This window comes from Eretmochelys imbricata, chromosome 8, assembly GCF_965152235.1.
Source record: "Eretmochelys imbricata isolate rEreImb1 chromosome 8, rEreImb1.hap1, whole genome shotgun sequence".
Classification (NCBI taxonomy): Eukaryota; Metazoa; Chordata; order Testudines; family Cheloniidae; genus Eretmochelys; species Eretmochelys imbricata.
Genome location: NC_135579.1, coordinates 56,573,206 through 56,589,511, shown reverse-complemented (window position 1 = coordinate 56,589,511; position 16,306 = coordinate 56,573,206). Strand labels below are relative to the sequence as shown.

The following is a 16,306-nucleotide window of genomic DNA, read 5'->3' as shown; positions in this document are numbered from 1 at the left end:
GGATATAACAGGGGAAAGAATTGGGCCCAGACTAGGAAGGAGTCTAGCCTGTGAAAGAAGCTTACTGGAACATCTCCGAGGGTGAGATTTTACTTGTAATCAGTTTCTTGACGTTTTAAGCTTAGACTTGTGTGTTTTGTTTTATTTTGCTTGGTAACTTACTTTGTTCTCTCTGATATTATTTGGAACCACTTAAATCCTACTTTTTATACTTAATAAAATCACTTTTGTTTATTAATTAACCCAGAGTAAGTGATTAATGAGTTTACCCTGTATAAGCTTTAAACAGAGTAAAACGGATTAATTTGGGGTTTGGATCTTATTGGGAACTGCGTGTTGGAAACAGGTAACCTGCTGAGTGGTTTTCAGTTAATGCCTGCAGCTTTGGGGGCATGGTTCAGACCTTGGGTCTGTGTTGCAGCAGGCTACAAGGCAGGGTTCTGGAGTCCCAAGATGGCAGGGAAAACTGGCTCAAGGTAATTTCAGCACGTCAGGTGACAGCCCGAAGAGGGGTCTCTGTGACCGAACCTGTCACAGCAGGACTGGGCTCTAGATAGCTAGATACACCAGAAAGACAGAAAGTGAAAAATTTTTTGCTTTCACACAACTTAACTGTGACCTACCAGTAATTTGGAAGTGAAAGTTAATTTTTAAAAAACATTTCAAGATATAGAATTTACTTTAAACTGATGAGAAAATTAGATCAGATCTTAAGCACCTGATAAGGAGTAAAGGAGTTTAAAATGAAAGAGGGAGAACAAAAATAAATCAAGACAACAACTCAAACCCTGGGCTGAAAGCTGGAGAAACTACTTCATTGTCAGTGGCTAAAAATTGTCCTCTGAACAATGTGCTTAGTGGGGTGATGGTTACTGGCAGACTCAGCCATGGTAGTAAGGTCAGTGGACAAGCAGACATGGCTAATATATGGCATATCCTTGCCAAGTGTGATGAAATTAGGGTCAAACCCTCTCAGTCTGAGTGTATGAAAACTACTAAAAAGGCTTTTATGAGAGTTCTACATTAAAATGTGACTAGACAAAAACAATAAATGGGAGACATGGAAAAAATTACAGATGAAATCAGACACGCTCAGGACTGTTTTGAGGAAAGCTGGGCCAACTATTACTGCTCACAATAAATTAAAAAAAAGAAAAAGAATTACACACACAACACAACCTTGTCTCCAAATTAATTCAGTAAATTATTAACACTAAATTATTCCAGACTTTCAGAAAAATATGACATAGTTACCTCAAAAATCTTTTGCAGATATAGTACTAATAAGGCCACACCAATGTGTCTGAACAACCTGGCTTGCCTGCCTGCTACAAAGTGATTTATGGAAACAAATGCCAGCTTGACTGCCAGTATAAGAATGGGCTGTTAGTATCTTTGTGGTACCTTCTGTTTAAAGCATTTACTTGTTTAACTTGGTGTATACTCTGTGTACCTAATGGCTTAATTCCTATAACTAGCCCTTTGAAATACAAATAAATTATTAGAATGTAAAAATAAATACAAAAAAGGAAAACAGAAGAGGCTTCCATTCTGCAAATTTCCATGTAACCCAATTAAGATAGGTTTCACTTAGCATTTCTGATCAAGGCAAGTGAAGACTATTGTAGTGAGGCTCCCAATTCCACCACTGGCATCTTCTGTTAAAGTTAGAACCATTTGATGAAAACAGTGAAATGACGAATACTTTTACCGCTTATCCCGCTTTTACATTTTTCCATGTGCCTGAGCTAATCAAATAAACGTGAATGGACAGAATATAGTTATCATTTAGGGTCTGACTTTCAGAAGGGCTGAAGACCCACAACTCCAGCTGAAGTCAATGGGAGCACACATTGCTCAGCACTTCAGAAAAGCAAGAGCTTATAGTATTATCCTGCCAAATGGTGTGATTGTCAGTCAAGTTTCAGGATGCCTGACAATTACTTGCTGATGAAAAAATAATACTGACTACTAATCTGGAAATAGTATGCCACCCCAAATTTATGCACATTCCTGGGGAAAATGTAACTTAAAAAAAAAAGTTTGTGACTGACAAAATTATATAATACAGCATTTTGGGTAATTGTACTACAAAGTTCATTATACTGTTTAACTGTGCTGGCTGGCTCAGCCATTATTGCATGCATAGTTTAATCACTTTCTAGAAATAAAGTCATAGCCATGGAAGGTTTTCAGTGGAGCACAGATTTTTCAGATAAAGGTTTTGGTTCCACCTTCAGCTCAGCTCCACCATTTATTTTCATTGTAGGCTTCGGCTTTTCCTTTACAACTTTGTTATGGCAGACCATTATCCTGTAACCACTCTTTGTTCTATTTCCTTTATATCTAAAGTAGTATAAAACTTGGCTGTTTCCGTTCACAAGGGTTTTGCAGAAACATTTTGTTCAGTGCCCATGAGGTTGTACCCTGAGTGTTTCTCTGAGTTCTGGCACTGAATGAGATGGATTCACAGTATTAAGTTTCACATGGTTTCCTGCATATAATGCTGTAATTTTTACAAACTGAAAATAAGTAGTTATCAGTGATTCCATTATATGTTGTCATGCCTGAATGATATTAATTTTCAAATAAAACCATGGCCAGTTTACATGTAAGTCTGACTTGTTTAAAATTGATTTTCAGATCATGTTATCAAGTGCACTTTCATTTTTCGTAGGGCTTGTCTAGAAGGACTTTTAGTGCACAGCAACTTGGGGTGTAAATATACAGCACACTAGCCATGTGGCACACTAGGGAATTTTTTCAAAGCAGAGTAGATCAAAGTGCACTAGGGAACTTTTAGTGCATGGTAGGAGGGTCTACATGGACAGTGCATGGCATACTAGTGCACTGTAGATACACATCCAGCTTGCTATGCGCTAACTTTCTTGGGTAACTCAGATCCCACCCCATCTAATATCCCATCACAGGCCATTGGGCCTATTTACCATGAATATTTAATTACCAAAACCATGTTATCCCATCATACCATCTCCTCCATAAACTTATCGAGTTTAATCTTAAAGCCAGATAGGTCTTTTGCCCCTACTGCTTCCCTTGGAAGGCTATTCCAAAACTTCACTCCTCTGATGGTTAGAAAACTTCGTCTAATTTCTAGTCTAAATTTCCTGGTGGCCAGTTTATATCCATTTGTTCTTGTGTCCACATTGGTACTGAGCTTAAATAATTCCTCTCCCTCTCCGGTATTTATCCCTCTGATATATTTATAGAGATCAATCATATCTCCCCTCAACCTTCTTTTAGTTAGGCTAAACAAGCCAAGCTCCTTGAGTCTCCTTTCATAAGACAAGTTTTCCATTCCTCGGATCATCCTAGTAGCCCTTCTCTGTACCTGTTCCAGTTTGAATTCATCCTTCTTAAACATGGGAGACCAGAACTGCACACAGTATTCCAGGTGAGGTCTCACCAGTGCCTTGTATAATGGTACTAAAACCTCCTTATCCCTACTGGAAATACCTCTGCTGATGCATCCCAAGACCTCATTAGTTTTTTTCTCGGCCATATCACATTGGCAGATCATAGTCATCCTATGATCAACCAATACTCCAAGGTCCTTTTCCTCCTCCGTTACTTCTAATTGATGCGTCCCAAGCTTATAACTAAAATTCTTGTTATTAATCCCTAAATGCATGACCTTACACTTCTCACTATTAAATTTCATCCTATTACTATTACTCCAGTTTACAAGGTCATCCAGATCCTCCTGTAGGATATTCCTGTCCTTCTCTAAATTGGCAATACCTCCCAGCTTTGTATCATCCGCAAACTTTATTAGCACACTCCCACTTTTTGTGCCAAGGTCAGTAATAAAAAGATTAAATAAGATTGGTCCCAAAACCGATCCTTGAGGAACTCCACTGGTAACCTCCCTCCAGCCTGACAGTTCACCTTTCAGTAGGACCCGTTGTAGTCTCCCCTTTAACCAATTCCTTATCCACCTTTCAATTTTCCTATTGATCCCCATCTTATCCAATTTAACTAATAATTCCCCATGTGGCACGGTATCAAATGCCTTACTGAAATCTAGGTAAATTAGATCCACTGCGTTTTCTTTGTCTAAAAAATCTGTTACTTTCTCAAAGAAGGAGATCAGGTTGGTTTGGCACGATCTACCTTTTGTAAAACCATGTTGTATTTTGTCCCATTTACCATTGACTTGCTGGAGGATTCTCTGCTCCTTGAAGTCTTTACACTACGATTTGAGGACTTCAATAGCACAGACATAGGTGTGAAGTTTTTTGCAGGAGTGGTGGGTGAAATTCTGTGGCCTGCGTTGTGCAGGAGGTCAGACTAGATGATCATAATGGTCCCTTCTGACTTAAATATCTATATCTATATCTAACTGTTCATCTAGACAAGTCCTATGGGGAACTATGTATAAACTTTAATATATATGCTGGTGAAACATACAGTATGACACTTTTTGTCTACTTTCATCAAAATCATATACTTACCTAAAACTGAAAGGCCAAAATGTTTCCTCGCTTCTCCTGCAGCATTGGTTACTATACAGGTATATTGACCAGCATCTTCCACTTTAGTGTGCATTAAACGCAGTGTCCTGCCCCCTGAAGAGAAAAGGCACAAGAATATACAGGTATTAAAATAGCCTCCCAAACAAATAAAGGATGCCAAAAATCCCACACTGAATGCATCCAAACCATTTCTGTGATTTTACAATCACGTTTAAAAATAGATTATCTCCTGATGCTATATAAAAGACTCTCAAACAGGAGAAACTGACTCTGGGCTCTATTCTGCTTCCTTTGCAATCATTGGCAAAACTCTCATTGATCACAGGGGGCAGGATCAGACCCTAATACAGCAAAGGCCTGTGCTTAACTTTGATTATGTGACTATTCACATTGGAGTCAGTGGGACTATCACCTATATAAGTGCTTTGGTGAACACCTAGCTGGCTACGCATGGAAAGCAAATTTACTAAACACAAGGTGCTATCAAATGCATAAATTAAGAAGAGGAAAAAAATTTTAAAAATGTTCTTAATATATTCTAATTTTAATATTAGTTTTAGGTGTTATCCATAAAAGTAGGCAACAATTTTAGTAGGCAAAAGATAATTTCTTATTAAGTTGATTGCTTCTCCTCCATCAACACCCTCTGAGCTGTGTAGTGAGCAAACACCTGCACAGGTCTGTGTGTCTTCCCTCACATCTTGTCCTCCCCACACTTGCACAGCAAAAGTTGCACAGCTTTACTGGCAGGGTTTTCCCGGATCATACTTATACTAAAACTTACTAAAAGCTCTTCCATTTCCTACATCTATTATCTTCATGCAGATGTGATGTGATGGGGGGTTTTCCATGTTTTTTAAAGGAACCATATTAGAAAAAACATGGACAAACAGAAGAGGATTCAGAGTGAATGGAAGCAGCGTGTGGGCCACTCAATCAGTTTTTGATCTCCTGCCATGCAAAGCATGCTTTTGATCTACAGAACTGAATTATTCCTTTGGAAGAGTTAAAGGGTGAACTATTTTAAGATATTAATTTAGGGATTGTTCCCTCAGCATCTTCACAAGCAAAAACAATGGAAACTCCAAACTCCAACTCAAAAGTCCATAAAAACAAAAGATCAGAATTCACCACCACTCTGTGCAGTTTTCCTGAGTGATTATACAACAGCATGTAAAGTTCACAAGAAAACAAGGCATGGGGTTGTTAGTTTCCCCTTCCACCAACATTCAGGGATAACTTGAGGACTTTCCATGGCTCATCTCTCTGAACTCTGCAGTGACTGAGCACTGTGGAGTTAGTGACGTCGGAGTGGATTGAAGCAATCAATGGACAGAATGGAAAAAAACTGATCTCAAAAGAGGCTGTTTGAGCTGATGGCAATATCATCCACACAACAGAAAGCCAACATCAGATCAAAAAATAAGGTTTATGTAACATAATAACCAAACACCCAAACCCTTTTCATACATATTGTGGATAAGAAAGGGCACGTATAACTGGAAATAGAACTAACCTTTTATGTTAAGTGTAGGGATGGGAAAATTATTTCAGATAAAATAAAATATCCTCCAAATTTCCAGATTCAAGATTTAAACAAACTATTTTGAACCTCTGACAAGGTTTTGTTTGTTTTCCATTATTTTTCTATATTCATGTTCCTCTTCCAAGTTCTGGGCAAGTTTGAGAACAGAAGGGCTGAAATCCCAAGAGAGGGGCTGTCTTTGGGTAATGCATCTGGCCCAACCAGAAGAACTAGAAACTTCAGGAATATCACTTCTCATTAGATTTCTAGTCCAGTTTTGCAAACCCAACTTAAGAGAAGCATCCCAACTTGTATCAGCTTCTCCCAGCCACGCTCAGATAACAAACCTTGCACAGGTCATCCCTTAGTACTTGAATGTTGTTGAAAGGGCCTGAGAGAAAGCCAACTCAAGTCTATGCAAAGACTCTCATCAACTTCAAAGTGTTTTCGATTGGGTCCATATATCCCTTTGTTAGCTTCAGAGCTGCGAAGTCAATTATGTATTTTAAATATGAAGTTACAAAACAGCAGTCACACTATAGGTTAGGCACTCCAAAGCCTGTACTTCATTTCATTCCAGCTGATGACCTGCGGAATGGTGTGCCCAAGTGCTGTCTTTTTTGGCTTTTATCAGAAGGTGCTCTGTCATATCAAACCATCTTAGTTTCTTGTTCTGTGTTTGCTCCAGGATTAGATCTGATTGGTTTTGAGGTTAAAAAGGAATTTACCACTTTAACTCCAAGGGCTCACAGGCAGGTTTTCCTCTGGTTCTGGTATTTAGAGTCACTGCAGACCCACATATATTCAAGGTAAAGTTCTCTTATTATTTGGGTTTTCATTCTGTTTTATGCTCAGCTAGTGAGCCCTTGCAAAAAAAACCGCAAAAACAAAAACAAAAAAAGTATGATCCAGAGGTAAAAGCTTGATTAAGTGAACTGACTTCATGGTGCACATGTACACTGAGAGCCTCACAACTATCAGCATCCACAAGGTAAGCAGTTACCATCTGAAATGGCTCTGGGGATAAATGTTCCTATGCATAGGCCCCTTTCCAGGTTGGACCAATCAACAGGTTGCCAAACCCTAGAGTGGGATCTCACTTGTAGATGTTAGCTCTGGCACACCATTGGATACTGAGCTACAGGCCATGCACTGCACCAGCGCTGAGATTCTCAGATCTGCACAAGTTAGCATAGCTCCAAATCAAATCTGGTAAGAACTTTCTGCTTGGTTTAGATTTGGTTCGACTGGCTATTTAATAAATGCTGCAGCCAATCTGGCCCTAAACTATGAGTGTCTTTATTTAATAGGAACTCTTGCTGAGTGCTTTTCTATTTCTGCTTGTGTTGTTAGTATATCAGACTCTCAACTGTACCTGACAGAATTCTCACAGAGCTATTCAAGGGGACAGGCCGTCCATTCTTGAGCCATGTTATTGATGGCAGGGGAATTCCAGATGCTTCACAAATCAGAGTGACAGGATTTTTCTCCACAGTGCTGATGTTTTCAGGCACTTCCAGGTCACCTACAACACTTGGAGGGACTACAAAGCAACACAAAGGAAAAAACACACCTGATAAACTGAATAAAAATAACTAAGATTACTTCTGGATAAGACACACCACATTTTTTAAACTAACAAATTAATTCACTGCAGCTAAAACCATCCTGACCTGTATGGGACTGCATAGTTGCAGAGTAACTTCATTTTTCTATTCTAGTTACATGGTAGCAAAGTACCATCATTTTAACATTTTCAGTCTTCATATTATTCAGACGTCATGTCACAAAAGGAAGAAGATATCTTGGAGCTGATTCTATCAATCCCCTTATGGATTCAGAATCATAGTTAGTACACAATATTACATTTTGCTTGCTATGTCCATTCTACAGCTAGTGAACTGGTAAGGAAAATTGTGTCAGACAGCCAGAATACTGTACTTTCTCTAATAGAAAAAGCAAAAATATGATGTAACCCCCTTTCAGGGATTTAAATAACAACAGTAAATCTCTTCTCAGTTTTCCATTGTTAGGAAGAGGAATAATTCAATTTTTTGCACGGTTCCACATTTCACATTTCCACGCAGGAAGTTCAGGCTAAGGAACAGATCTGAGTCTGTGAGCAGATTAAGTTTACAATTTTCTCTTCGATACATCCAAGTTTAATAATAAAATAAGAGAAATCTTAGAAGTAAAAAAAGAACTACCCCAGAGGCTTCCAACTGGAAAGAACCACAGTGTAATTGTCACCTCTCTTTTTTAATAATTACAGAACTATACATATTTTCTTCATTTTCAACTTAATTTCTATCTTTTTCTCTCTCTTCCTCTTCCTTTCTTCTCTAGTTGTTGTTTCCCTTTCTCATTTTATAGGAAGACTTTAGAATTGGAGATGAGCTGCATGGCTCATAGGAAGACTTTAGAATTGGAGATGAGCTGCATGGCTTATAGGAAGACTTTCGAATTGGAGATGAGCTCATCAAAGAACTACCCCAGAGGCTTCCAACTGGAAAGAACCACAGTGTAATTGTCACCTCTCTTTTTTAATAATTACAGAACTATACATATTTTCCTCATTTTCAACTTAATTTCTATCTTTTTCCCTCTGTCTTCCTCTTCCTTTCTTCTCTAGTTGCTGTTTCCCTTTCTCATTTTATAGGAAGACTTTAGAATTGGAGATGAGCTGCATGGCTCCCATTATCTCAAGATGTTCATAAACCTTCATGTTTCAGTGGGATCTGTGGCAGAATACTTGTCAAATAGACCACGTTAGTGATGATAATCAGTCATCCTCATCCAGTGATACAGTAGCTACCCTAACCTGGTAGTCAAATTAAACCTGTTTTAGAGTAGCAGTCGTGTTAGTCTGTATCTGCAAAAAGAAAAGGAGTACTTGTGCACCTTAGAGACTAACCAATTTATTTGAGCATAAGCTTTCATGAGCTAGGTGTCTGATGAAACAGGAAGGATAGCCAGCGTGTAGATAAAGTCCCATTCTGAATCAGACTGGACACAGACCTGACACAGTAATTTTTGAAGTCACATACCATGGCTTTTCTTTTAAATGCAGATACTCACACTGTAATCCATGCCACTGAAGTCAGATTACTGAAATGTACTCTACCTGGGGCTATAAATTAAACCATTCAGATATTGCAGCTAGTGCCTGCTCATTACTTGTTCCTTCTTGCTGGGTGCACATGCACACTTGTGCTCCATAACTTGCACAGACTACCAGCCGAATTCTGGATGAAGTTTAAGGTTTGGTTTTAACCTGTAAAGTCCTAACTGGTTTGCATCCTGACTACTTGAGAAACTGTCTCTATCGTCATGCAATACCTTAGCAGCTGTGATTCTTCAGTGCATCCAAGCTAACACCCACCAAGTTTTATCAGGTGAGGACTAGCAGCAGGGTTTTCTTGGTTTCTCACTCATTCCCCATTTTAGAGCATCTGAGCCCAGATTTGATGACCTTCAGGATACTCCACAAGGCCTATTTTCCCAGCTTTTTCTTTGGGATGGAGATGGGGGTTGATTTGATTTTAGGAGCGTTATGTTTAGGAGTTAGAAGATTTGTATTTGTTTTGTTTTTTAAAATAACATTTGTGCTTTAACCTATGTCATGTGCCTAGAGCCATGTGATAGGCACAACTGAAACATCTCAATCAATATCACAACTGTTTCCTTACTGTCCCTGGGTAAACCTGAAAACATATCTGTGTCTACCTTGCCTGCTCCATTCATCTCCCCTACTCACCATGAATGTTTAAATCATATTTTCTGTCAGTCAGTCCTGCCACATTCACAGCAACACACACGTAGCGGCCAGTGTCAGACACATGGGCGTTCTTCAGCTGAAGAAGATATCCATCATTCAGTATTTCTACTCCCCTCCCATTGACAAGGGGATGACCATCTTTCATCCAGGTTATTGCTGGCTGTGGGTTACCCTGTACTTTGCACTCCAGTGAAATATTATTCCCTCTGGTTACAACAACTTCAGACGAGTGGTTCCCACTGTTCAGTATAGTTGGGCGAACTATTAAAGAAAAGGAAACAAAATGTAAAACCTTAGCATGAGAAGCTGAGGTTCAGAATGTGCAGTGATTCTTACACATAAGAATGAGTGAAATACTTAAAAGGGAGACCACCAAGAAACACCTCAGTGCTGCAGAAAGTGATGCTGGCAATTCAGTAGGTTGCACTCTGTGTTCTGAGTCGGTACTCAGATAATGCTTGGTGTTAGGAGACACTGAAGCTAAGATGTGAAAAAACATAAGCATGTAAAAATGTCGTCAATGGCCTTTTTCACAAGAATATAAGTATTAATCCCAGTATTTTGGCTAAATTCCAGTTAAAGTATTAATTGCATTTTAATGACTTAATATTCACCCTGCAGTTTCAAGTGGCTGCTTCATTCTTATTCAAGTTCCAGTCCCAAATAGATGTGTTGAGCTGCTGTAGGTGGGTTTCAACTTAAAGGGAGCTACATTTCAGTGGTAGGTGAAGTGGATTCCTGCCTATGTGTAGGATCCCAAACCACTTTATAAACATAGAATTATAGGACTGGAAGGGACCTCAAAAGGTCATCTAGCCCAGTCCCCTGCACTCATGGCAGGACTAAGTATTATCTAAACCATTCCTGACAGGTATTTGTCTACCCTGCTCTTAAAAATCTCCAATGATGGAGATTCCACAACCTCCTTCAGCAATTTATTCCAGTGCTTAACTACTATGACGCATGGCCAGAAAGGGTTAAACATCCTGCAAAATAAATAACCCTCAAAAGACATGTGGGAAGATAATGTTGGTGTTTTTGTGTATTTACATATGTAGGAGTAGGGTTGACAACGTAATCAACAATCCCTGTCTATTCTGTATTTTGATAATTCAGAGATCAAAAGAACATCCTAGCATTTAAATGAATTGTAAACATGGGCTACCTCTGTATTCATCTCTCTTTGAAATGTATAGCAAATAATCTGTGAATGGTGGAGGAACAAGCAAACTGCCTTATGTTAATTCTATAGCTAAGTACCAGTTATGGACCTCCTTCAAAGTCATCCTAATTACCTTTTGTTCCCGGAGGAACTCCCAACTTGTCAAAGAAGACATGAAATTGTAATCCTTGGGTCCTGATTCTGTCATCTCAGATCTGCTTAAGCTTCATCGGGGGAAGTCTGAGTCGCAAGACTGAGGTCCCAGTTATGCTGGTATGCCCTGAATATGATATTTGGACATTGGACTATAACCTACAAACTGAATTGTAAAGGAACTCTTTGCAGCTACAAAGCTCACCATCTCTGCTATGAATCTAAACCTCAATGAATTGAACTCATGTCTGTATGTATATTGATCTTTTAACCATTCTCTCTCTCTCTTTTGTTTTTTTAATAAGTTTTAGTTTAGTTAATAAGAATTGGCTGCAGCATGTATTTGGGTAAGATCTAGACTATTCAATAACCTGGGAGGTAATGTGTCTGATCCTTTGAGATTAGTAGAACCTTTTCTTTTATATGATGAAATAAGATTTTCAGAAATCACCATATTTGACTTAGGTACCTGGATGGAGGCCTGAGGCTGGATCACTTTAAGGGAACTGTGTTGTTTGGACTTCTGAGTAACCAGTAAGGTAATAAAGAAGCTATTTTATGCAGTCTTGGTAAATCTAAGTATTGGAATATCCACCAGCTTTTGGGGGTTTGGCTGCCACATTCTTTGCAGTTCACCCTATCTGAGTTACCACAGCTGGCCCCCACTGGGACCCCTGTCACAACTACCATGACAGTTAGGAAGCTTTTCCTAATGTCCAGCCTAAACCATTCTTGCTGCAATTTAAGCCCATTGCTTCTTGTCCTATCCTCAGAGGTTAAGGAGAACATTTTACCAACCTCCTCCTTGTAACAACCTTTTATGTACTTGAAAACTGTTATCATGCCCTCTCTCAGTCTTCTCTTCTCCAGACTAAACAAACTCAATTTTTTCAATCTTCCCTCATAGGTCATGTTTTCTAGACCTTTAATCATTTTTGTTCTTCTTCTCTGGACTTTCTCTAATTTGTCCACATCCCCCTGAAATGTGGCACTCAGAATTGGACACAATACTCCAGTTGAGGCCTAACAAGCATGGAACAGAACTGAAGAATTACTTCTCATGTCTTGCTTACAACACTCCTGCTAATACATCACAGAATGATGTTTGCTTTTTTTGCAACAGTATTACATGGTTGACTCATATTTAGCTTGTGATCCACTATGATCCCCAGATCTCTTTCTGCTGTACTCCTTCCTACTAAGTCATTTCCCATTTTGGATGTGTGCAACTGATTATTCCTTCCTCAGTGGAGTACTTTCATAGAATCATAGAATATTAGGATTGGAAGAGACCTCAGGAGGTCATTTGTCCTTACTGAATTTCATCCTATTTTCTTCAAACCATTTATCCCATTTGTCCAGATCATTTTGAATGTTAATCCTACCCACCAAAGCACTTGCAACCCCTCCCAGCTTGGTATCATCTTCAAACTTTATAAGGCTACTTTCTATGCCATTTTCTAAATCACTGATGAAGATATTGAACGCAGAACTGATCCCTGCGGGACCCCACTTGATATGCAGAGGGATAGTTTGCCCATGTGCCCTTAATAATGTCTCTTTGAAAAACTGCCAACTCTCTTGAACTGTTTTCCCCCCTCAGACTTACTTCCCATGGGATCTTACCTACTGTGACAAGATGGCTGATGCTAGTCTGGTGGGTCCTGCGCTTTTCTTTGGTGGGGAGCTAAGATGCCCCCCCTTGCCCCTGCTTTTGGGTGCCGAGGGCCCCGCTACTAGTCCGGGAAGGTGGTAGAGGAGGGAAATGGGGGAGGGGTCTGGGTTTGCTCCTCGCTCTGAGTCCCAGCCCCTCTCAACCCCTGCGGGTTTCTTACCCTCGTCCCCCTTAGGTGGGGTTACCCTTGGTCCTTAGATGCTGGTATGAAGGGAGTCTCCCTGTCCTGCTGGGGCAGGGTCTCCCTTACTTCAGTACTCAGGTCCTCCAAATCTCACAACACACCTCCAAGCTCCAGTCCTCTCACCTTCCTCCTCCCTCACTGTCTGCCTGAAGCAGGGGGTTTTATTAGGTTCCTAACAGGGCCTTGATTGACTGCAGGTGCTCCAGTTAACCTGCAGCCATCTTCCCTAGTCGACAGGGAACCATGCCTTAATTAGCCTTGAGCTTATATATTTCCCCTCTAGCACTCTCCAACTGCTCCCTGGCCCTCCCGTATCACACTACCTTGCTGAAGTCTGCCTTCTTGAAATCCATTGCCTTTATGGTGCTGTTTTCCCTCCTACCATTCCTTAGAATCATGAACTCTACCATTTCATTATTACTTTCACCCAAGCTGCCTTCCACTTTCAAATTCTCAACCAGTTCCTCCCTATTTGTCAAAACATGTGTCTGTTTGTTGAAATGTTACAGAATTTTTCAGGCTGAAAGGCGTTCTATATCTGCAAGGTTTTTAAAAACTTCAGTATTTAGTTATTCTCATAATTTTTCCTTAGCTGCCTTTTTTAGGCTGTCTCAATATTGTGTCCTTTGCTATTCACAATAACCGATAACGTATTTGTTGTATAACATGTGCAGTCTAAAAAACTGGAATAAGCGTGTATCAGCTCATTTCTGTATTATACCACATGCAAACCATACTCCTAAATAAACACAGCCTATATGTAATGTTATCACAGCAGAAAGTAATTTTCAGGATGAATTCCAGTGAAAATCACTTTTGCATCTGTATCTGTTAGATATCAGACAGACTCAACCAATTTCAGGAATTTCCCATCTGGTGGCTGGACTCATTGTCAGGGCACCCTGCATATTATTTCAGCTGAGATCTGAATCAATATCCTTATTGTATGTAGCCAGCAGGATTATCAGGTGACTCCAGAAATTAATCCTCACTCTGGTTGAGCAAGTATGATCTTGTGCTGATGTTGTTTCATCTGGAAGTCACTCTCTGAAAACTTTACAGTCTAAACACAGTTTTACTAATTAAGGTTTCATAATGTAATTGTTTTTCCAGATCAATAATCACATAGAGAATATTACATAATGGCCTACCATAAACTTGCAAATTGTATTCTTTCTTTGTGTTTCCAGCTATGTTTGAAGCCAGACACATATAGGATGCAGCATCAGATTTTTCAGCAATTGCAATCTGCAACTGTCTGCCTCCAGACAGCACCCTGACTCTTCCTGTAGGGTCAGCCGGCAATGGAGAACCTGCAAGAGATATTCTTTCAGATAAAAACACAGAGAATGGTAAAGAGATTGTTCAGTAAATTTCACTGGCTCTTTTTAGAAATATCTGAGCTCAGAGTTGCAACTGATAAAAATAAAGAAGTTGCTTAGACCCAAATTTTCAAACTTGGATGCCTAACTTTGGATGAGACAGGCCAGTCCTCGCTTACAGACAGCCCCCAACCTGAAGCAAATACTCACCAGCAACTAGACACCACACCACAGAAACACTAACCCAGGAACCAATCCCTGTAGCAAACCTCGTTGCCTACTCTGTCCCCATATCTACTCTAGAGACACCATCAGAGGACCCAACCGCATCAGCCACACCATCAGAGGCTCATTCACCTGCATATCTACTAATGTTATATATGAGATCATGTGCCAGCAATGCCCCTTTGCCATGCATATTGGCCAAACCAGACAGTCCCTACGTAAAAGAATAAATGGACACAAATCGGATATCAGGAATGGTAACACACAAAAGCCAGTGGGAGAACACTTCAGTCTTTCTGGACATTCTATAACAGATTTGAAAGTAGCTATACTTGAACAAAAAAACTTCAGAAACAGACTTCAAAGAGAAACAGTAGAACTAAAATTCATTTGCAAACTTAACACCATTAATTTGGGCTTGAATAGGGACTGGGAGTGGCTGGCTCATTACAGAAGCAGCTTTACCTCTCTTGGAATTGACACCTCCTCATCTATTGTTGGGAGTGAACTACATCGATGCTGATTGAATTGGCCCTGTCAACACTGGTTCTCCACTTGCGAGGTAACTCCCTTCTCTTCATGTGTCAGTATATTTATATCTGCATCTGTAACTTTCACTCCATGCATCTGAAGAAGTGAGGTTTTTACTCACGAAAGCTTATGCTCAAATAAATCTGTTAGCCTTAAAGGTGCCCCCGGACTCCTTGTTGTTTTTGTGGATACAGACAAACATGGCTACCCCCTGATACTTAACTTTGGATGCTTATCTCTGATTTCAGAGTAACAGCCGTGTTAGTCTGTATTCGCAAAAAGAAAAGGAGTACTTGTGGCACCTTAGAGACTAACCAATTTATTTGAGCATGAGCTTTCGTGAGCTACAGCTCACTTCATCGGATGCATACCGTGGAAACTGCAGCAGACTTTATATACACACAGAGAATATGAAACAATACCTCCTCCCACCCCACTGTCCTGCTGGTGCATTTGAAAATTGTACATTTCATAGTATCATAGAATCATAGAATATCAGGGTTGGAAGGGACCTCAGGAGGTCATCTAGTCCAACGCCCTGCTCAAAGCAGGACCAATCCTCAACTAACTCATCCCAGCCAGGGCTTTATCAAGCCTGACCTTAAAAACCTCTAAGGAAGGAGATCCCACCACCTCCCTAGGTAACGCATTCCAGTGCTTCACCACCCTCACAGTGAAAACGTTTTTCCTAATATCCAACCTAAACCTCCCCCACGGATAGAACCTCAATGTCAAATAGAGGGGAACGATCACGTCCCTCAATCTGCTGGCAATGCCCCTACTTATACATCCCAAAATGCCATTAGCCTTCTTGGCAACAAGGGCACACTGTTGACTCACATCCAGCTTCTCGTCCACCATAACCCCTAGGTCCTTTTCTGCAGAACTGCTGCCTAGCCATTAGGTCCCTATTCTGTAGAAATGCATGGGATTCTTCCGTTCTAAGTGCAGGACTCTGCACTTGTCTTTGTTGAACCTCATCAGATTTCTTTTTGCCCAATCCTCTAATTTCTCTAGGTCCCTCTGTATCCTATCCCTACCCTCCAGCATATCTACCACTTCTCCCAGTTTAGTGTCATCTGCAAACTTGCTGAGGGTGCAATCCATGCCATCCTCCAGATCATTAATGAAGATATTGAACAAAACCGGCCCTGGGACTGACCCTTGGGGCACTCCGCTTGATACAAGCTGCCAACTAGACATGGAGCCATTGATCACTACCCGTTGAGCCCAACGATCTAGCCAGCTTTCTATC

General features: G+C 40.2%; 1 protein-coding gene across 1 annotated transcript in view; it reads right to left on the bottom strand.

Moving 5' to 3' along the window:
• Nucleotides 1-16,306, bottom strand: part of HMCN1 (hemicentin 1) — a 323,326-nt gene that overhangs the window by 97,898 nt on the left and 209,122 nt on the right. Inside the window, exons 44-47 of the mRNA XM_077823933.1 lie at nt 14,125-14,286; nt 9,779-10,060; nt 7,397-7,564; nt 4,476-4,589 (exon numbers count right to left, since the gene is read on the bottom strand). Of these exons, the coding sequence (XP_077680059.1) occupies nt 4,476-4,589; nt 7,397-7,564; nt 9,779-10,060; nt 14,125-14,286 (726 nt within the window). The remainder of the gene's footprint in view (nt 1-4,475; nt 4,590-7,396; nt 7,565-9,778; nt 10,061-14,124; nt 14,287-16,306) is intronic.